At 36.8% G+C, this 22,501-nt stretch overlaps 1 protein-coding gene across 5 annotated transcripts in view; it reads left to right on the top strand.

Moving 5' to 3' along the window:
- Window positions 1–22,501, top strand: part of MED13L (mediator complex subunit 13L) — a 319,228-nt gene that overhangs the window by 233,415 nt on the left and 63,312 nt on the right. For all 5 annotated transcript variants that reach the window (XM_045366651.3, XM_005572338.5, XM_045366652.3 and 2 more), the window contains one exon: window positions 20,447–20,592. In XM_045366651.3, coding sequence (XP_045222586.1) covers window positions 20,447–20,592 — 146 coding nt within the window. The remainder of the gene's footprint in view (window positions 1–20,446; window positions 20,593–22,501) is intronic.

Below are 22,501 nucleotides of genomic sequence, written 5' to 3'. Positions count from 1 at the left end.
ATTTGAGGTTTAAGATGGTGCAGTTCTTCTTCCAGGATAGCTGAATGTATCTCCAAAGAATGAATATTTCTTGGAACTCTTACCAGTGATGACCCCAGGCACAGAAAGAAGTTAAATTTTACTAAATAAAAAAAATTATAAGTTTATGTTCTGTGAGGGCTTTGTTCAACATGAACATTGGCTAACAATGGGTAAATACAGCCCTTTATCCTTGAAAGAATTGAACTGAGACTTTATAGCTCTTGTGGGTAAACAGTGTAATGGTACCACACCCAGATAAAATTTCCTTCTTTTTATAATTATTTCTGTTCAAACAATATTGATTTTTCTCATTCCACCTCATAGGCTAATACTTCTTTCAGTCAGACAGGATGGTGGGGTTTTTTTTTTTTGTTTTTTTTTTTTAAGCTATCAGCCTCATCTGTCCTTTCCAGGGAGAAGAAATGTTTGTTTATTCACCTCTATTATATTGCTGCTTTTATAAACAAAATGTAAATCATGTAATTTCTGCTCTCAAATAGTACTCCTGGTAATAAAACAGCAGAAAAGTTTGATTCAGGGGGCTGATTTAAGAATTCATGCGTATGTGGCTTTACTAGCAATATAAATTTCAAGTTTTAGAATGGTATCTTCAAGATATTTCTCTTTACCTTGTCTCGCCACATCTTCCCCTTATAATTTGATGTGCCTTGCCTTCCATTATTCTATCTGCTTCTGAGTAATCAGTCTGTATGGGATATTTTAAAACAGGCACAGTTTATCTGAGAATCGAGGTACAGAATCATTAGAATCATAGGACTGAAGGTGCCGTTAAAGGCTTCCTGCCCCTCATCCCTTCCAACATTCTTAAGTTTCCTTCATTACACTTTCAGGGATAGCAAAGATGGTACCTTTCTTGTAAGCCTGTTCATTCTTTAAATAACCCAGTTAGAAAGCTAGTCTTTATGTTGAGTTGAAATCTGTTTTCTGCAGTGTCTGCATCAGTGGTACTTGGCTGGTGTGCCTGAGCTCTCTGGTATACTATGAAGTATTGACCAGTCTGTTGTCACATTTTGATCAATTTTTAAAATTTATATTTACCATAATTGGAGGAGGCCAATTACTATTCTCACAATAGTTTTAAAATACAATGCTGAGTAAAATAGGTTTCATGGCATGGTGTACTTGAGTATAAATTGTGCACTGAAAAATCGTTTTTATCTCTTTCCTGAGTTGTCTCATCTCTCGGCTAAATTTTTTCCATTTCTTTCAGTTGTCATGTTGGGTGGTTTTAAGTTCGTTTGGTCCCTCTCCTTTGAATATGGTTTGTTTGTTTGTTTTGAGACGGAGTCTTGCTCTGTTGCCCAGGTTGGAGTGCAGTGGTACGATCTTGGCTCACTGCAACCTCTGCCTCCTGGGTTCAGGCGATTCTCCTGGCTGAGGCTCCCGAGTAGCTGGGACTACAGGTGCCCACCACCACACCCAGCTAATTTTTGGTATGTTTAGTAGAGATGGGATTTCACCGTGTTAGCCAGGATGGTCTTGATCTCCTGACCTTATGATCCACCCTCCTTTGCCTCCCAAAGTGCTGGGATTACAGGTGTGAGCCACCATGCCCTAGCCTGCATGTTTTACTTTGTATCGTCCTTTTCAACTGTGGTATTCAGAATTAAACTGAACATTCCAAGCATGGTCCAGTTAGCACAGAGCTGGAGTAGAACAGATCTCTTAGGGCCTGTATTAGTCCGTTTTCACACTGTTATAAAGATCTACCTGAGACTTGGTAATTTATAAAGAAAATAGGTTTAGTTGACTCACGGTTCAGCATGACAGAGGAGTCCTCAGGAAACTTACAATCGTGGTAGAAGGTGAAAGGGAAGCGGGGCACATCTTTCCACTGCAAAGCAGGGGGAGAGAGCCACATACTCATCAAACAGCCAGATCTCCTGAGAACTAACTCTATCATGAGAACAGCAACAGGGATGTCCACCCCCAAGACCCAGTCACCTGCTACCTGGCCCCTCCCTCAACACATGAGGATTATAATTCGAGATGAGATTTGGGTGGGGACACAGAGCTAAACCATATCCGGTCCCTTATTTTTAATTAGTGATTTTAGCATTTTCTGCCCCAGCCTGTCTAATGTATGGAGCACATATTCATTAGTAACACGTATGCTTCCTGCACCTATGGTTTTTAGGGGAAATGGGCTTGAGAAGGACTTTCCCATGGGGTTCTCATTACTGTCCCTCCAGTACTAATTCTGTAGATTCTCTACATCTAGGTCAATTGATGCATCATACAGGTACCTTTGCTTGATTTGCCAATCACATGTAGTTGCCTCCTGTTATCAGTTAAAATCCCCTTTCCTTGTTTTTTTTTTGAGGATTCCTAAACATATACAAGTTATAGTGGAATTTTAGGCCAACTCTATGTGCTATATACTATTCCACTGTGTGACTGTACCCTAATTTATCCATTGTAGCATGGATCGATGGGAGTTTGAGTTGTTTCCAGTTCTGATATGAGTTTAAAAATCAGGAAATAAGTCAGTCTGAGTCATTCAGTGGGAAAGTGATAGATCTGTTGGAGTAAATGACCTGGCTGATCCAAAGAAAAGCAATGACTACTGAATTCCTATGCTACTTTTATTAGCATTAGGAAAGGAGAAACTTAAAGTAGAAATGTACTTTATTGTTAGTTACTATTGAGGTTGTGATATTAATCAGATTTTGTGGGTGTGATTACTAATTAGGAAATTCTGTATTCAACTGATAATTTGATTCAAATAGTATCTTTTAACTTCATTATTTGTTTTCAGTGAATTTTCTTACTAAGTGAATTCTAACTTTTTAAAAGGAGAAAATATGAATGGATTAGTTTGATTCAGCTAATAAATTCATTCAGCTGCCGTTGTAAGTGTATGTATGCATGAGGTTGAAGGGGAAGCTTCTGTTACTAAAATAAACAAAAATTAAGGAAAAAAAAACACCACAGTTTTCTTTTTTCTCTTTCCCTATTGTTGGAAGACGTATCACTGAGAGATAATGCGTCATGTACTAGCTACAGAAAATGTTGTGGCATTTGTTTTCTCCCATCCCCCTTAAAGAAGCTGACGGCGGTAGGGCACTGGTTGAGCCACGTCACTTTCTGTGCGTCTGCAGTCTCTCAGACTCACACCTGGGTGCCCTTACTCACCCCATTGCCTTTAAATACCATCTGTAAGGGACATCTCCAAAATGTTGATATATTGCCCTGACTTCTTTCCTCAGTTCCATACTAACTAATGTGTCTTACCGCCTTCATGGTGTCTCTGCTTGAGTGTCATGTCAGCCCTGTTTCTAAAACACATCTTGAACTCATGCTTTTTTCATCTCCACTGCTACCACCTCATAAAAGCCGAGCTTTTCTCTCACCTGGGCTGCCATCATAGCCTTCTAGCTGCCATCTCTGCCTCTCCTTTTAACTCCTTCATAATGAATTGCAGCTAAAGTGATCTTCTCAAAATATAAATGAGACCATGGTAATTGCCTTACCTTAAATCCTCTAGGGGCTTATCAATGTATTTAGAATTATCAGACTTATGTTAGGGATAGAGGATTTGGGATCATGAGCAGTGCAGATGGTTGAAGGCCATCCTGTGTTTTGATGAAAGAAAAAGAAAACCTGCCTCTGGTGTAGCTCTGTGGCATGGGAAGAGTATGGAAGACAAATATTTGCTGATAACTGCATTCTATCAAATAAGCGTAAGCTCCAGTTTTATTTCTCTTTTGCTGGGAAATTGGGACCTTCTTTAAGTACTAGTGAGCAAGACATTTTGCAGCGGTGCTGAGTATGAAAGGTCCTGGTCTCTGGAAGGCTAATGCCAAATGTTGGAAGGCCTTTAAAGAAGATGCCCAGCCACAGTGAGTGCCAGCTGCTAGCTCTGAAATAGTGATCTCAAAAGGTAGATTTCTTTTGTGCTATATTTGTGCTAGGCAGTGCCTTTAAAAATATAACTGGAACCATTACAGTGAATAGACACAGAAAATAATTTTATGTTATACAGTTGTTATATACTAGCTTCCTTTAAATAAATATTATAGCTTTTTCAGGTTTTTAGATAGAATTAGAGTGTGGGGGGAAGAATACAAACATGGGTCCTTCCCTCCTTTTTTTCCTGCCTCATCTCGTTAAAGTAGTAGTTAAGGTAGCTTACATATAATAAATTTAACGAGGCAGGAAAAAAATAGATGAGGAAATAACGATTGTGGAAAAAAATAAGGATGAATGGAAAATGCAATAGTAGATTATGCAGAAATAACATTCTATAAGAAACGCTGCATACCTAGCACCAGTACTCATTAGCAGGTTTTCCTTTTTTTTTTTTTTTCGTTTTGGCCATTTGACCGCATAGGTAAAGTCCTGCTTGCTGCTGTTCGCCTGATGAAGGGCAGCATGTTGGAATTTCCATCTGTTTTACACTCTTTTGGTAGGTCATTTCTCCCACTGTGAGCCAGGCTTGAGAATCTGGGCAGATGTCAGAGGTCTGTCCCGATGTTTCTTTCAAGCTGGCCAGTATTCCACTGTGACTGCCACTTGCTCGCCCATCGGTGTCAGAATCTGTCATAATGGTTGGATGTTTTTGTAAAACATAAACATTCATGATTTTAAGGTGTACAATAAGACATATTTTGTAATTTGGGAAGGTACCCCATTTCAGCTTAGCAATAGGGAGCTATGGGGTTAGGCAGGGAGTCAATAGGATATGTGCAGTCTTGGCAGTCTTGTCAGTATTTCAGTGTCAGTTGATCCTTGATTGTTCGTAGTGATATATAATGCCTTAGTATTTAATGAGAAAAACAGTAGAAAAATTTATATGGTTCCTCATCATCCCCCATGTCTTACACCTTGCTTGTCCCTATCTTTAAAGTAACCTCCAAAACGGACTAAAGGTTTTATATTTAAAAAAAAAAAAAAAAAGAATTCCAAACATGTCTTAAAGTAAGCAATAAAAATACTTTGGTGGTTACAGTTTACCTAATATAAATACCACTTTAATCTGTGTGTCCTATCAAACTCACTCCCCATTGAATTCTCAAAGTGCTGTCCAGAGACTGTGACTAGATAATCTAGCTAGTGTAGTAACCTCAGGAGATATTTTAGTAAGATGACTTTCAGAATCCTGAAATCTTACATATGTTGGCTTCTGGTTATTCAAGCACGCATCACTGACTAGAACAGCTCTTGTATCTATTTTGGCATCTTGAAAATTGTATTAGTTTTTACTACTGGAGTGGGACCCCTCAGACTCTTCCAGGCTTTGAATTGAGGACATACTGAGTCACAGCCTCTTCACTGTCACTTGCTCTTAGTAAGTGATGTACCCAGGGAGGATTACATCCTGTAGGCCAGTAGCACCATTTTTTCATTAACACAAAGTATGCTGCTTCTCTGATACCACTATGGTGCCAGGAATGGTACCCCACAATCTGGAAGAATTTATAATGCACTACCCAAGTGCCAAGCTTACTGCCAGAGAACAACTCAGAATTGAGGATAGAAGGGTAGAAAACAGCAATCATGGGGCTTGCTAACTTTTCTCTTATACAGATTGAGTATCCCATATCTGAAATGCTTGGGACCAGAATGTTTTGGATTTCAGATTTCCTTGGATTTCGGAATATCTGAATATACAAAATGAGTTATCTTGGGGATGGAATCCAAGTCTAAATGTGCAGTTCGTTTGTTTCATATATACCTTGTACATACAGCCTGAAGGTTATTTTATACAGTATTTAAAAAATATTTACGTGCATAAAACAAAGTTTTGACTGCATTTTGGCTGTGACCTGTCACATGAGGTCATGTGTGGAGTTTTCTTGTGGTGTCATGTAGGCACTCAAAAATTTTTGAATTTTGGAACATTTCTGATTTTCGGATTAGGGATGCTCAATATGTGTTTGTGTAGTTGTAGGTGTAGGTAAAATGTTCCATGAGGCGCTTTTGTATTGTAATAATGTACTTGGTAACTTTTTCTCAGAAGGGTGATTATTCATAGAACTGTAATGGTAATTTAGTAGTTACAATACAAGTACTATGCCTCATTTTAGAAAATTATGTGCAATTAACTTTCCTGGACATTTTCATTGCCTTGTAATCAGGTTTAACTTATAATTGAAAGAGGAGATATATGAAATAGTAAGAGCACCTCAGAGCTTCACAAAATAATTTCATCAAGTCTCGTTATGTGGATACTATAATGCCACCGCCTTTTGAAATGGAGGTAAAAGTTAAGGCCTGTCCGATAAGAGAAAGCTCAGTATACCTGCAAGCAAAGAACCTCAACGCAGTCTTTGTGAGTGGTGCCAAAGTCAACTACATTTTTAAGGAGAGTAAGTGGTAAAGTAATACTAGCAAAATATTCCCAAATAAGGATCTATATAGTGAAGCAAATTGCTTCTGGCAAGAGGCTTGATTAATGGCAACTTTGAAAATTTTAATATGATAAGTTCATACCACAGAAAGCATTTAGATACAATTATCTGAATGCATTTTGCGTTAAGAGTCTGTTATCAGAACACTTATACACCATGAAAAGAACAGGAGTTTATTAATAATCATAATAAATTTTGAAAGCACATGTAATAGTTGCATTCTAAAACTCAACATGAGAAGTAAAAATATCTTTTTAGAGGCTTTAGAATATTGTAAGAGAATAAAATGATCAGGAACACTAGTCCTTTCTTTTGCATTTATACAAGTCCTTTCCCAACTACCCCAGTTGTAACCCACACCAATCCCTTGTGTTTCTTAAGTAAAAAGTCTTAAAAGATACTTTTTTAAATAGCTAGACATATTATTTTCTCCTATTAATAATTAAACTTCTTCCAGCTTTAAAAATCTTCACTGTGTATGTCAATCGTTCTTCTTTTTCTCATGATGGAACTTTCTAAAGAAAAGTAATTTAATCTTTGGTTGTGACTGAAACTGCATTCATCTATCCGGTGAATATTAGGTTTTGTGTGCCATGCAGTATGCTAGTTGCTGGGGATACAGAGGGCAGGGGACAGACATGGTTTCTCCCCTCATGGGGCTCACATTATGGTGAGGGAGACCATCAAAATAAATGAAATATTAATAGTTGTAAATTTTGACAAGCCCTGTGAAGGAAGCAAACTGTGCAATGGTGGAAGCATTGGACATATAAATTAAAGCAGTGAGAGATGAAGTTAGAAGGATAGAGTGAAAGCAAATTTCTTTCCCTATTAGAACATAGTTTTTGGCTGGGTGTGGTGGCTCATGTCTGTAATCCTAGCACTTTGGGAGGCTGAGGTGGGTGGATCCTTCGAGACGATCCTGGGCAATGTAGCGAAACACAGTCTGTACCAAAAATATGAAAATTAGCCTGGCATGGTGGCGTGTGCCTGGGGTCCCAGCTACTCGGGAAGCTTAGGTGGGAGAATCGCTGGATCTTGGGAAGTCGAGGCTACAGTGAGTCATGATCACGCCATTGCATTCCAGCCTGAGTGACAGAAGGAAACCCTGTCTCTAAATAAATTAATTAATAAGAATATAGTTTTAGTTTTACTTACTGGACCTCGAGGATATAGAATTTTGGCCATTACAGACTATATTATATAGCTTAAGTGAGTTACATAGTACTTTATAATTGATAGGAAAATGTATCCTGCTACCTCTTGCCTTGCTCCATGAGTTGCAGCCATTCTTTATAGAAACTGTCAAGATTGCGTAGGGTACAAACCAGTGTAAGATACAGCATTATAATTATATGTTGAGGGATTTGTTGTTGTTGTTTTTAATGATTTGATATTAAAGTACAAAATTTTGCCTGAGGTGTCCTACCAGAATTTTTCCACGTTTATATTTCTGCATCTTTTAAAGTCTTTGGGCTCTTGCTGTGCATGCCAGTGAGTACCATAGTTCCATGCTTGTATATTTTTGTTCCTTTTGAAGGTTTTTATGTAGTTTGCTCAGGAAACTAAAATACCCAAGGGCTATCTGCTCTTATTTATGTATACATCCCTAAATTTAGTACAGTGTCTGGCACAAAGATAGGTGTGCTTAGTGAATGTTTGTTCGGTGAGTTTCTCTGCTTTTTGTTTTGTTTTGTTTTTGTTTTTGAGACAGTCTAGCTTTTTCGTTCAGGCTGGAGTGCAGTGGCGCAATCTCGGCTCACTGCAGCCTCCACCTCCCGGGTTCAAGCGATTCTTCTGCTTAAGTCTCCCGAGTAGCTGGGATTGCAGGCTGCACCACCATGCCTGGCTAATTTTTGTATTTTTAGTAGAGACGGGGTTTCACCGTGTTGGCCAGACTGGTCTTGAGCTCCCAACCTCAGGCCCACTTGTCCTCCCAAAGTGCTGGGATTACGGGCGTGACCCAGCCTGAGTTTCTCTGATAGTATGGGTGCCCAGAGAGAGGTGAGTACTGTTGGTAGCAGAGAAGAAAGAGATCTCCGTGGGAAGAGCTAAGATGAGAAGACTCGATGGAGAAAGTGGAAGAGATGTTGGACTGCTATGCTAGTTGCCTTTCTAGCCCAGAGAATGTAGGCTACCTTGGGCTACAAAGAGAGTCAACACTATTATTCTCCATAACTGTCAGGAATATGCCTCATGCAGGCTCCCTTCAGAAGAATGCTTAGAGAGATTATCAGAAATTCTCAAGGCTAACGATGTGTATGCCCTGGTATATTCCTCGCTGGACTATCAGAGCTTTACATTTGTGTTCTTCCGCACCTAATGACTCAGAATTCTAGGCTTTATTTCTGCGTCTTCTAGTAAAATGCCAGAAAATTTTAGGGGAATGTTATAATGTGTCAGAAACGCTAATGTAGCATCTACCAATGGCAAGCACCATACTAAGTTCTGGGGTCCAAAGTGATAGGTAAAATATGATTCCTGTCCTCACAAAATTTAGGGAGATGGGCTAAACATAAACTTATAAAAATCGAAGTGGTGTGATTAAGTTATACACAGAGATGTATAGGAGCATTTTAGTCTGCTCTGGGGCTTTAAAGGTAATTTCATGGAAAAGATAAATAGGGGTTAGATGAACAATAGGAGAAGTTTATTCTAAGCAAAACACCAACACAAGCAAAACCATAGAGGTGTGAACCAGAGTGGCACTCACAGAGAGCATTCCGTCTTGAAGTAGTTTGACTGAGTGAGGCTGGAGAAGTAGCTCATGGAATGATTGTATAGAAGCGCTAATATTGAATGTTTCCTTTTTACACTAATTGCCAGGAGGGAGTAAGTTTATGTTGTGTTTAGCTATTTAGCACTTAAGCAGTAGATGGGCTTTCTCTAACACAGTTTCCTTTTCTATGTTTTTAAAAGGCATATATGTACACACATACACACACACTCATGAGTCATCCTTTAGAGAGCCAAAAATCTGTTTTTTAAAATTCTGATGTCTAGGGAAGCTCCAGGGTGAAGGGGAGGAGTGAGGGTCTTGTACTCCTCACAAACTGACATGACCATATTTACCCAGAAGTACTTTAAAACAATATATTTTGATGGTCTTTTTCTAACTTTAATTCTGGAAAAAATGGATCTTTGAAGCTTGGAATAAAGAGAAACATCTGGTGAAATATTTGGAGACATACTTGTAACACATGTGAAATATGAAAATAAGGCACCCAGTGAAAAGGGTTTTTAGCTTGAATAAACTTCCCTAAGTCATGTAGTGTACTTGAAGTAAGAAGTTTTTATTTTGAAAATAGTTTTATGATTTTTATAGTGGTTTCCTCTCTTATCAATAGTGTTTGATAGGGCACTTAAAATGATGTTCTTGTGAACAAATTTCAGGTGTAAGCCCAGGTGTTTATTAGTCATAAGTATTCTAGCATTTGTTTTACTTTTATTCCTCAAAATTTACACTTTAATTTTTAAAAATAAAAAAGGTGGCAAGTGTAAAGCTATGGAACAAACCTCTATAAAGTCCTTAATAAGAATGCTTTCCAGTGCTGTAATTATATTCTTGAATGTGATTTAAAAAAAAAAAAAAAACCTAATCAAACTCATACACCACAGTCCCAAGTAGATCCCAGAAACCTTTTTTCTACCCCATCATCTTCTCCCTCTCTTCTTCTTCTTTACTTCCTTATCCCCACTACCCTTTCCTATATTCTTCTCCTTCTCTGCTCTACCATCATTTCCTCTCCCTATCCATCTTCTTTTCCTTTCTCCTTGTCTCCTCTCCTCTTTCCTGTCACTCTCACCCTCATCTCCCTTTGTTTCCAGTATCTATAGAAAGAACATAATATATTGAGAGCCTTATAGTTTGCAAATTGTTTTTAGGTCCACAGAGCCTCTGAGCATTGTGGTTAGTGTATCTGTGTGATGAGTGCTATTGGAAAAAAAAATAGGGAAGAGACCCATGGGGAATATAACTTTAAATTTTGTGGGGAAGAACAGTCTTGATGAGGTCTTGGCATTTAAGCAAAACTTGTAAGAGGTAAAGAGAGGAGCCATGTTGATATCTGAAAGGAAGAGAGTTCTAGCTACAGGGAACAGTAATTTCAAATTGTAATTGTTTTGTTTGAATAATAGAAAGCTTATTAGGCTGGAATGCAGAGAAGAAAGGGGAAAGAGCAATAGGCAATTTGGTTAGAAGGGTAACTGGGGCTGGATGTTGGGGATTACTGGGCCATTGGAGGGTTGATTTCTGAGTTTCCTGTTCTGTTCCATTGGCCTATTTGTCCTTGAGTCATTGTTATCCTGTTACAATCACCATGGTTTAATTATAAATAGTGATACTAGCAGGTTGTCCCTCACTTTTTCTTTCTTTAAAATCGGGTTAGCTATTCTTGACTCTGTGTTCTATATAAATTTTAAAATCAGCTTGTCAAAAACTTAGGCTATTGATTAGAATTACATGGAATTTTTAGGTCATTTTGGGGAAATTATAATCTTTATGGTATTTATTATATCCAGGAATATGATACATCTTTTAAAAGACTTTATATATTCTTTTATATTCTTGAAACAGACTATTCTATAAATTTCTCCAAGAAACCTAAGCTGTCTTTTGTTGGTTTATTTTCTGGGTACCTTACAGTTTTTATTGCTATTGCTAATAGGATATATTTTTCCCATTATATTTTCTAAGTTTTTTGTAGGAATACAACTATTATTGAACTTGTGTCTACCAACCTTATCTACTTTCTTGATCTCTTTTGTTAGTTCTCTTAGTTTATATATTGTCTACATAGGAAATCCAAGAAAATTATATCCATCGGCAAATAAGGATAGCATCGCCACTTCCTTTCTCCCCCCCCCCCCCCCCCGTTGCCCAGGCTAGAGTGCGGTGTCCCGATCTCGGCTTACTGCAAGCTCCGCCTCCTGTGTTCATGCCATTCTCCTGCCTCAGCCTCCCGAGTAGCTGGGAACACAGGCACCCGCCACCACTCCTGGCTAATTTTTTTTTTTTTTTTTTTTTTAAGTAGAGACGGGTTTCACTGTGTTAGCCAGGATGGTCTTGATCTCCTGACCTCGTGATCTGCCCACTTCAGCATCCCAAACTGCTGGGATTACAGGCGTGAGCCATCGCACCTGGACCCTTTCTAATTTTTATACCACCTTTTTTCTTTTCTTGTCTTATTGCATTGACTTGGATATCTAGGGCAGTGTTGTGTGGAAAAGCACTTATCTTTGTTTTGCTCCATTTTTTAAAAGGGATTCTTGTAAAGTTTTGACATGAAGCAAGACAATTGCTTTATCTGTTTCGGTCAATTCCTTTTGATTCCCAGAGTTCCCGAAGAGTTTTAGAAATAATTATTATTGAATTTTTTTTCCTGAAATTTAACATGCTCTTTCGTAGGTATTGAGATGGATTCTTTGATTTTTCTCATTCATCTGTTAATGCATTGTAGTAGTTTCATAGATTTGCTGATGTTAATTCATCACATCATTTGTTGAAGCAGTTTGAATAAGAGAAATGGGTCGAGCCTTGGAAATTCGGTAAATCCTTCTAAGATGGTATTGAAGTGGGTGGATGGGTTTTTTTACTTACTGTTTTCAAATTATTTTATTTTTATAGAAAATTACTTATTTCATATGTATCTGATTTATCGGCATAAAGTTACTGTATTTATAGTGTGTTTATTGTTAAAAGTGTTCATTCTTTGTTTGTAGTTATTTCCTCTTTTTGTTCCCAGGATTGTTTATTAGAGCATTTCACTCCCTGCACATACATCTTTCATCCCTCTCCTTAAATCAGTCATACCTAGTATTTTTGTCATCTATTAGTCTGCTCAAAAAAGAAGTTTTATCTTGTTAATCCTTTCTATTGCTTTTTCCTATTTTATTAATAATACGTATTTTTGTCATTATTTTCTTCCTTCTGTTTTATTGTGTTTACTCTTTGCTTTCTTCATTTCTTTTAAGACTTCTAGGCCTATAAGGATATAAATTACTGTGTAAGTACTGTTTCTGGTAGATTTTGACATGTATTACTTTTGTTGTCATTCAGTTTTAAATATTTTGTGATTTCCATTGTGATTTCTTCTGTAACCCATGATTTATTAGGAAGTACACGTTTAAGTTTTCAAACAAAAGGATTTTATTTTAACCTTTAAAAAAAACAAAACTGTTGATTTCTAACTAAATTGCACTGTTGTTAAAGAATACGTATACTGACTTTGGGAGGCCGAGGTGGGTGGGTCACCTGAGGTTGGGAATTTGAGACCAGCTTAGCCAAAATGGTGAAGCCCTGTCTCCACGAAAAATACAAAAATTAGTAGGGCGTAGTGGGCACATCTGTAATCCCAGCTCCTTAGGAGGCTGAGGCATGAAAATCGCTTGATCTGGGAGGTGGAGGTTGCAGTGAGCTGAGATCATGCCGCTGCCCTGCAACCTGGGTGACAGAGTGAGATTCTGTCTCCAAAAAAAAAAAAAAACAAAAACAAAAACCCAACCAATAAGAGTATGTCGACTGTGTGTATCATCATTTCTTTGAAATGTAATACTTGTCTTGTGTCTTGTTACATATTTAATTTTTGTAGCTCTTCCATGTATTCATGGAAAGATTATACGTTCTTTCTTTCTGGAAAGCCATGATATTCACTAGAAGACATGTTAAAATATTTATTAATTTTAGACTTGTCGGTTTCTCCTTATTCTGATTTTTTCTGTATGTATTTTGAGCAGTATAGCATGCCATTGTGGCTGTGTACATGTTCATGGTTGATTACTTTTCTTCTTGAATTTCTCTTTATATATTTATTGATGAACTTAAGTTTTAAAATATTTCATTGTTTTATTTATTGTTATTCCTATACCAGGTTTATTCTTGTTAGAATTCATCTGGCATATGATTTTCTACACTTTTTTTAACTTTTGGTGTAATTTTACTTTGCATGCCTTTTGTGCAATATGTAGATGGATTTATTTTATTTTAGCTACTCTGATAATCTTTGTCTTTCCAGTAGGTTTAATTACAGTAGTTTTTTTCATTTTCTCAGTGATGTAGCCACATTGCCTTTTAAAAATGTCTTTGTAAATGGCAAACCTTTCAACTCCATACCTTTGCACATATAATTTTCAATTTTTTTGTAATAGTTTTTTACCACTTTGCTTTTTCTTATGATTCAAACTTCAATTTAAATGCTTCCTTCCCCTGCTTTTTTCTTTTTTCAGAGAAGCTTTCCTCTGACCAATCCCTTTTTAGAATAGACCCCAACTCGCATTATTTTCTTAGTTCCTTATTTATTTCTTTTATAATACTTAGAAAAGTTATTTGTCTCATTTCTGTGTAGATTATTTAGTGATGATACTAGTATTAATGTCTCCATTTTTTTATCATTTTATTTATATGTTAGTTACTTGATATTAGTTGGTAGAGGGTGAAAAAAAGGGTAGCATGATCAAGAGGAGGTGCTTCAGGGTTGGGTTACCTGAAGCAAATTGAGGGAGAAATAAAGATTATTTGTGATGGAAGAGAGTAAGTATAGGAGTGCCTTCACAGAAAGAAAGGAATCTCTAGGGAAGGGTGAGTGAAGTTTAACTGCAGAGATTTTTAAGGTGAGAAAGAGATTAAACAAGGAATTAGTTTAATCAGACCTGATTTACTGAGTGGAGTGGAGAATAAACAGAGTTGAGAAGGCGTGGAATACTTGTCAAGTGATGTGCCCCCAAGAGAACAGGGGTGAAGCTCCAATTTTCCTTTGACCTTGCCATGTTTTTGGTTCTGTGTATTCATTTGATAGTATCTTCTAGCCTATAGCAGTAAGGGAGATAGTAGAATTGATGCAGGGACTAGTTTAAGTTACATTGTGCCTGATTTATGTTGATGTTGAATAGGGGTGAAGGCAGCATTGATCGAAGGTAGAAAATCTTGGATGTACTATATGCTATGTTAAGAAGGACCAGGTTTTTATTCCAACTGTGCTCTGAACTTGCTGTGTAACTTTGGGCGCAGTCTTGCCTTCCTCCAAATCAGAAAGAGGTTGACTTTAATGATCTCCATAGTCTCTTAAAATTTTTAATGAAAGTATATGAAATAAATGGGGTGAGAAATGGGGTGAGTAAAGGTTCAGGTGAAAGTGAGTAATAAGTGACAAGAAGAAGGAACATGGTATAGAGCTTGTAATAAAGATTTACCTCCCACTTCTCATATACCCTAACATATCTATACTTTTTATTTGTAGAACCCCTTCAGTGTTCATTCTCAAATCTGATCTCATTTTAACAATTTCAAATTTGATCTGTGAAATGAGGGAGGTTGGACTTTGTATGAAAACACCTGGGTTTTACTTACAGGCAGATTTTTAGATCAGAGAAATATGATAGTTATGTGTCCATATTTTATCAAGACATTTGACATAACCTTTTTGGTTATTCTCTTTAGAGCAGAATGAGTGACAACTCACTGTTGAATTTGTAACTTGGAGTTATCTGATGAGATGACACAGGATTCGGTTCTCAGTGCAGTTTTTATTTCACCATTTTTAGCATTGCTTTGGATAAAGATATTGATGGCTTGCTAATCAAGTAACCAGTATGTTGGATTATAAAATCAGGGTCTCAGCAGGCTTTGACTAAGCGCCAAGTATGCCAAACGGAAGCACCGCGGCTTCCTCTAGAGCACTCCCCTGGTTGGCCAAACAAGCAGCGCTGCATAAGGATAGGAGGCAAGGGCTTCCTCAGATCTTGCCTTCACATTGCTTTCTGTGTGGCACATGACCCCACATTTCAACAAGTATAAAAGAATATTGTGAATTATCTCTTTCTCCTTTAGTCATGCCATTTCATTCCCCGAGGGAACCAAAGTTATTAGGAATCGTTTGTTTTGAGACAGAGTCTCTCTGTCACCCAGGCTGGAGTGCAGTGGCCTGATCTGGGCTCTCTGCAGCCTCAACCTCAAAGGCTCAAGCAGTCCTCCTACCACCTCAGCCTCCTGAGTAGCTGGGACTACAGGCAGTGCCAACACACCCAGCTAATTTTTGTATTTTTTGTAGAGATGGGGTTTTGGCCATGTTGCACAGGCTAGTCTTGAACTCCTGAGCTCAGCGATCTGCCCAACTCTGCCTCCCAAAGTGCTGGGATTACAGGCATAAGCCACCTTGCCCAGCCATTATTAGGTTTATTGAATGATATTTTCAGAAAAATGTTATGCCAATGTAAGCAAATTGTGTGTGGAAATATTTTTCTCCCCACTTTCCCATTTTATATAACTGGATGTATATTATTCATACTGTTTTGTACCTTGTTCCTTTTTTCTCATAACAGTCCTTGTTGGAGGTGTTTCCATATCAGTGTGATCATTTCCTTTTACATGGCTGCAGGGCATTACTTTGTAGTTTATATACCACGGTTTAATTAACAGGTTCTCTACTGATGACATTTTAGTGTTTTTCAGACTTTATTACAAGCAGTGCTATAATCTATAACTACTCAGTACCATAGTTTTATATGTAGGATAAATTCTTAGAAGTGCTGTTGCTAGGTCACGGGGGATTCAACTTTCTAGTGTCAGTGCTGTCATTCCTGTCCTTGTTTTACATGATCTTAGAAAAAATAGAATTTAATAGTTGGGATTTAGGCTTTATCAAATCCAGTGATTCTCAGAGTGTGGCCTTTGAGCCAGGAGCAGCAGCAGCATCACATGGGAAACTTGTTAAAAATGTAGATTTATGGGGCCCACCCTAAACCTCCTGAATCAGAGCCTCAGGGGCCCAGCAGTCTGCACTGACAGGTGCTTTTACATATATGGAAACCGATCAGAGTGATGAAATAACCTACCAAAAATTGTATAATTACTGGTGCCTTCTGTTATATCTCCATTATAACTTTCTTTTTTTTTTTTTTTTTTTTTGTAATGGAGTCTCACTCTGTCCCCCAGGCTGGAGTGCGATGGCGCGATCTCGGCTCACTGCAAGCTCCGCCTCCCGGGTTCACGCCATTCTCCTGCCTCAGCCTCCCGTGTAGCTGGGACTGCAGGTGCCCGCCGCTGCACCCGGCTAATTTTTTGTATTTTTAGTAGAGACGGGGTTTCACCGTGTTAGCCAGGATGGTCTCGATCTCCTGACCTCGTGATCTGCCCATCTCAGCCTCCCAAAGTGCTGGGATTACAGGCATGAGCCACCATGCCCTGCTCCACTATAACTTCTATTTTTCTTGTTTTCAGTGTCTCTTTTAAAAGGACATTTTGGTTTTTTTAAGTTATCTATATAAAAGATACTTGATTTGATTTTGATTTTGATTTTTTTTTTTAATTTATGCTTCTCACTGTTTGTGTTTTGGGACATGGCAAATTCAAATGAAAACTATTTTGAAATTTTTATAAGAATTCTTTAAACTTTCTAAAACCAATCCTTAAAATTAACTCCCTGTTATTTTGCATATACGAGTCTTTCGATGTCTCAAGGGATGGCCTCCAACATCCTTTTTTTGACTCCTTTCCAGTCACATCCCACCATTCCTCTGTTAAGAGTTTCCAAACAACATCCTTCTTGTAACCACATCTGTTCTTTGCCTCATGGTTTCTCTTACTTTTTCTTTTCTTTCTACTATTAAACCCTATTTTCTTTCTTTCTTTTTTTTTTTTTAGTTCTATTTTATTTTAAATTGACACATAATAATTGTATGTATTTATGAGCTACAAAGTGATGCTTGGATACCAGTATATAGTATGTAATGATCAAATCAGGGTAAGTAACAAATCCATAACCTCAAACATTTATCATTTCTCTGTGGTAAGAACATTCTCTGTTTTACCTATTTTGAGATATACAATGCATTACTGTTGACTAGTTACCCAACTGTGCATTAGAATACTAGAACGTATTGTTCCTAACTGTAACTGTTGGCTAACCTCCTCCATCTTTTCCCTTCCACTCCCCTGCCTCTAATAATCACAATTCTGCTCTCTACTTATATGAGATCAGCTTTTTTAGATTCATGTGGTATTTGTCTTTTTGTGTCTGACCTATTTCACTTAACATAATGTCCTCCAGGTTCATCCATGTTGTCTCAAATGACAGGATTTCATTCTATAACTTAATAGTATTCCGTTGTGTATTATATACCACATTTTCTTTATTCATTCATCCGTTGATGGACACTTAGGTTGATTCCATATCTTAACTATTGTGAATAATAATGAATAAGCATGGGAGTGCAGATAACTCTTCGACATACTGAGTTCATTTCCTTTGTGTATATCCCCAGTGGTGGGATTACTGAATCATATGGTAGTTGTATTTCTAACATTTTGAGGAATCTTTATACTGTTTTTCATAATTGCTGTCTTAATTTACATTTCCACCAACAATGTAAAAATGTCCTCTTTTCTTCACATCCTTGCCAACATTTGTTATCTATTATCTTTTTGATGATATCCATTTTAATTGAAGTGAAGGGATATCTTACTGTGGTTTTGATTTGCATTTCCCTGATTACTCATGTGAACATTTTTTCTATATACCTGTTAGCCGTTTGCATGTTTTATTTTCAGAACAAAGCGGTGGTAGGGGGATACATCACACTACCTGACTTCAAAATATACTATAAAGCTATAGTGATCAAAATGGCATGACACTGGCATAAAAACAGACACATAAATCAATGGAACAGAGTAGAGAACCCAGAAATAAATTCACTTATCAGCAGATACTTGATTTAAAAGGTGCCAAGAGCACATACTGGAGGAAAGAATAATGTCTTCAAAAAATGATGCTAGGAAAATTGAATTTCTACATGCAGAGAAATGAAACTAGACTCCTATTTCTCACCACATACAAAACCAATTCAAAAAAATTAAAAAGTATGAAACTACTAGAAGAAACCATAGGAGAAATCCTTCTTCACATTCGTTGATCTGGGCAAGGATTTTAAAAATAAAACCTCAAAGGTCCAGGTAATGAAAGCAAATATAGAAAATGGGATTATATAAAACTGAAAAGTTTCTGCACAGCAAAGGAATTGACCAACAGAGTGAAAGGGTAACCCACAGAATAGGAGAAAATATTTGCAAACTATATATCTGACAGGGGATTAATATGTAGAATATCTAAGGAACTCAAGTCAGTAGCAGAAACCAACCAGATTAAAAGCTGGGCAAAATACCTGAATGGACATTTCTCAAATTTTCATTTGTTCTTGTCTTCTTAAAGCATTCGTATATTCTTAATTGAAGAAATCACTACTCCTTAGCCTTTCTATGGCATTTTATTATTATTTGTATGTTTGTGCCTGGCTTTATTTTATTTGTGTGCTTTCATATCAGTCTCTTGCTGGTGAATATGCTCCTTGAGGGCAAGGACTGTGTTTTCTTCAGTGTCACTTCAGACTCCTTGCACCGTTCTTAGATAAATGTTGGTTGTATTTGTTCTCATGCACAGTTGGGACTTGGTGGAATAGAGAACATGTTCTGTGGCTATGGCCTACATTTATTTCTCCCACCAGCTTCTTATAAATAAGCTAGTAACTACATGGGATAGTGGGCATGAATAGGGATAAGTCAGCTCAAACTCCCTTAGCTGAAATTTACAGTTGAAAAATAAGCCAATCCACAATCAGTAAAACTATATTTTGGTCCTATTTAATGTGCCAGGTATAATGTATGTAGAAGATGGTGTGTTGCTAGTGTCATTTTCATAAAGGACAGAGTGTTTTTACTATTTATATTATTTTATACCTATAGATGTGCAAATTATGTACATTTTTGCTTTTGTGAACTTTATAAACTTAGAAGTATGGTATCAAGGGTTTTTAAAACTTTTTTCAAAGTTCTTTTAGAATTGTAGTCACTATCTTGAATTTACTCTGTCATGCTAAATACCCAGATACCAAGACTGGGTGTTTCCTTTGGTGAAATGTCATATTTTGGTAAAACAAAAAATGTTATCTAAACATACTGGTCAAAGAAGAATATATATGTGTCACTGTGTGATAGAGAAACATTTTAATTTTATTTCATTTTTTTCCTTTCAAGCATTATAATTTTGCACTTGAAACAACATTTTTTTTTTGAGTCATACTCCAAATGTGCTTTATAATATTTTAGAGAAGTTTTGGAAAGAAGCAGCATCTTTGAGATGACTTTTAAAAATTGTGGTTGCTTGGCTTTATTTAGTAAAAGTGATTTTGTTTCATCAGGCAAACGTTCTTATGAGATGTTTTGAGAAATGGAGATACGTATGGCTATCTTAGGGCCAGAGTTACAATTTTGAAAAAGTGTGCTGAGGGGTTGGTTTCTGATCTTGTTCGTAAGCCACTCTTTTTGAGACAGGGGTCTTGCTCTGTTGTCCATGGTGGAGTGCAGTGGCGTGATCACAGTTCACTGCAGCCTCGAACCCTTGGGCTCAAGCAATCCCCCCACCTCAGCCTCCTCAGGAGCTAGGACTACAGGCACACACCACCATGCCTGGCTAATTCATTTATTTATTTTTGGTGGAGATGAGATCTTATGCTGTCCATGCTGGTTTTGAATTCTGGGCTCAAGTTATCCTCCTGCCTCAGCCTCTCAAAACATTGGAATTACAGGTGTGAGCTGTTATGCTGGGTCACTGGGCCACTTTAAAAAGTAAGTATTTTAAGTGTTTATTCATTTATTTGAACACATTTTGTCAAATAAATGAATAAACACTTAAAATACTTACTTTTTAAAGTGGCCCAGTGACCACTGGCTTGTCATGTGCTGGACACTGGGACAATAGAAAACTATTTCAATTCTCTGTTCTTAGGTATTTATAGTTGGCATAAGAGATTTTGTGCAAATGAAACTGGAAACATTTTGTACAGTAACTTACAGAAGTTCTCATTGCAGTATATTCGTATTTCCAGATTTTTCTGATGGCTTAGTTTGTCAATAATGAATTAGAAGTTTCTGTTTTGCCCATAATTAGAAGTCAGCCTTACTGGATGGTTGATAAAGTAGAGTTGTATCTTACCTGTAGTTCCTGTTTCTAGCACCCATTTCCTACCAAAATATAAAGTTGAGTTTCTCATTCTCTCTTTTGTAGTGAGCATTTGTCCTGTGCTTTCACATTTTTTCTACATGGAGAAAGTAATGTATGCACAAGTGTGGAGATTGCCCAGCACCAGCCAATTTATTTGATCAATGAGGAGCATATACACATGGCTCAGTCTTCACCTGCACCATTTCAAGGTAAGTGTGGATGTTCCTGCTCTCCACCCCTATCCACCACCCAGTGGATAACCATCTTGCCCAGTAAAGTTTTGCAGGGTGAGACATTATCTTAAATGGACATTGTAAAACTAAGCATAAGGGTCAGATTTTGAAGAAGGAAGAAAAGACTACCATTTCATAATTCAGTAGTAATAGTGTGTTAGTTTTTTGCTGAAGCTTCTCGCATATATAAGATGGTCTTATGTATATTCTTTTGTAAGAATAAAATGTAGAATTTCCTTCAGAACAAAAGAAAATCAGTAAATACTTGAAAAATATAATTCAATGAGTAATTGACCAAAGTCACAAATTAAAGGTTTTCGTTGTTGTGTTTATTAACAAGATTTAGGAATGTAATGGTTTATAGAAGATTACCATTATACTTAGTATTTGAAATTTCAATCAGAATCAAAGTTCTAGAATTATACAGTGTATAGTTTCTTTAGCGATGTTCCTTTGTTTTGTTTTAATTTTAAACTCCATTGGTAATAGGTATTTAGTTGTGATTTAACTCATACATTCATATTTTCATTAATTCTCAGCTTTACCACCTAGATATCACCAAAATAACTTCATGTCCTTTTGATCTGAGCATTACAAATCTTTGTTTTGTCTTTGGAATTCAGAATTTTCTGTGAGTAACAGCTTTTAAATGTTATATTAGATTGAACCATATGGAGACCATCTTTTTTTGGTTCAGTCATATGTCATTATTAGAGATGTCTGGTTGAAATGGTCTTAGCATATCACACAATATAATTTTAAAAAACACTGATATTTTAACAGACTTGACTAAAATATTATAATTGTTGTAACAGCCTGTCATGAGCATTTAACCTCCATTGTGTTTATTTTTTGTTTTCTATAAACTATTCTGATTTAATTCAATGAAAGCATCTGTTTCTTGCCCCAAAGATAATAAAACTTTTTTTTTTTTTGAGATAAGAAAGAACATTGAATCCACATTTAACTGTGTCCTAATTTTTAACTCCAACTCCCCTACTGCAATAAATTTTAAGCTGTGTAAAGTTAGGTGTTTAGTGTATGAACTACTAGAATATTCAAAACCCAATTCTTAAACCGTGTAGTACAAATTGTACAGTATTTGCAAATTGTGGCTTGTCAGAATTTTTAAAATACTGTTTTCTTGAGTGTAAAAGTGCTCAGGACCATCTGACTTCATCCAACATTTTATCACTCAGAATAAAAGCATTTAGTTATGGTAATAACAGTAGGAATAACTAGTCATGAGGGAAGAGAACTTACTTTCTAATCTTCAAAGTTGGGAACAATAATGTTAGGAATACCAGGTCCCTATAGACCACTTTTAGTTTTTCTGATTTTTGTCACTGATGGAAGTCTTAGAATACTTTTGTGGAGCATTCTTCTGCTTATTTTCCATGATTGGTGTGGAGGAAGACCATACTAAGGCAGTTGCTGTCCTTATGGATAATTATGATGAGCATAATTATCCCAATTGATGTGGGAATTTCCTGGAAGCATTATTGCAAAAAAATTACATTTGATTAATTGTGTGTGTTGGAGTCAGTATTTTTATCCCATTTGGATCATTGAGGAACAGCGGAAAGACTCCACGATACATGTAATGCCTATAGCTATCTCTCTCTTGATTGATGTGACATACGATCTAGCTCTTTAAAAAATTAAAAAAAGAAGACATTCCGTTTAATGACCATGCTGAGTTTTTGTAAAAAATTAGAATTAAGAAAAAGTAGTCTTTATCTTTAGGAAAGTATTATTTGGAAGATTGAAGTACTCACTCCAAGGCTGTGAACTGGCTGGGTAATTCACAGTACTATGTTAACTATATTTTTGTGTCAGACTCAGTGAAAATGACATCAAGGTCAAATACTGAAAGAAGATGGAT

The sequence above is a fragment of the Macaca fascicularis genome, chromosome 11, assembly GCF_037993035.2.
Source record: "Macaca fascicularis isolate 582-1 chromosome 11, T2T-MFA8v1.1".
NCBI lineage: Eukaryota > Metazoa > Chordata > Mammalia > Primates > Cercopithecidae > Macaca > Macaca fascicularis.
The sequence above is the reverse complement of the archived record's forward strand: the minus strand, read 5'-3'. Positions and strand labels throughout refer to the sequence as shown.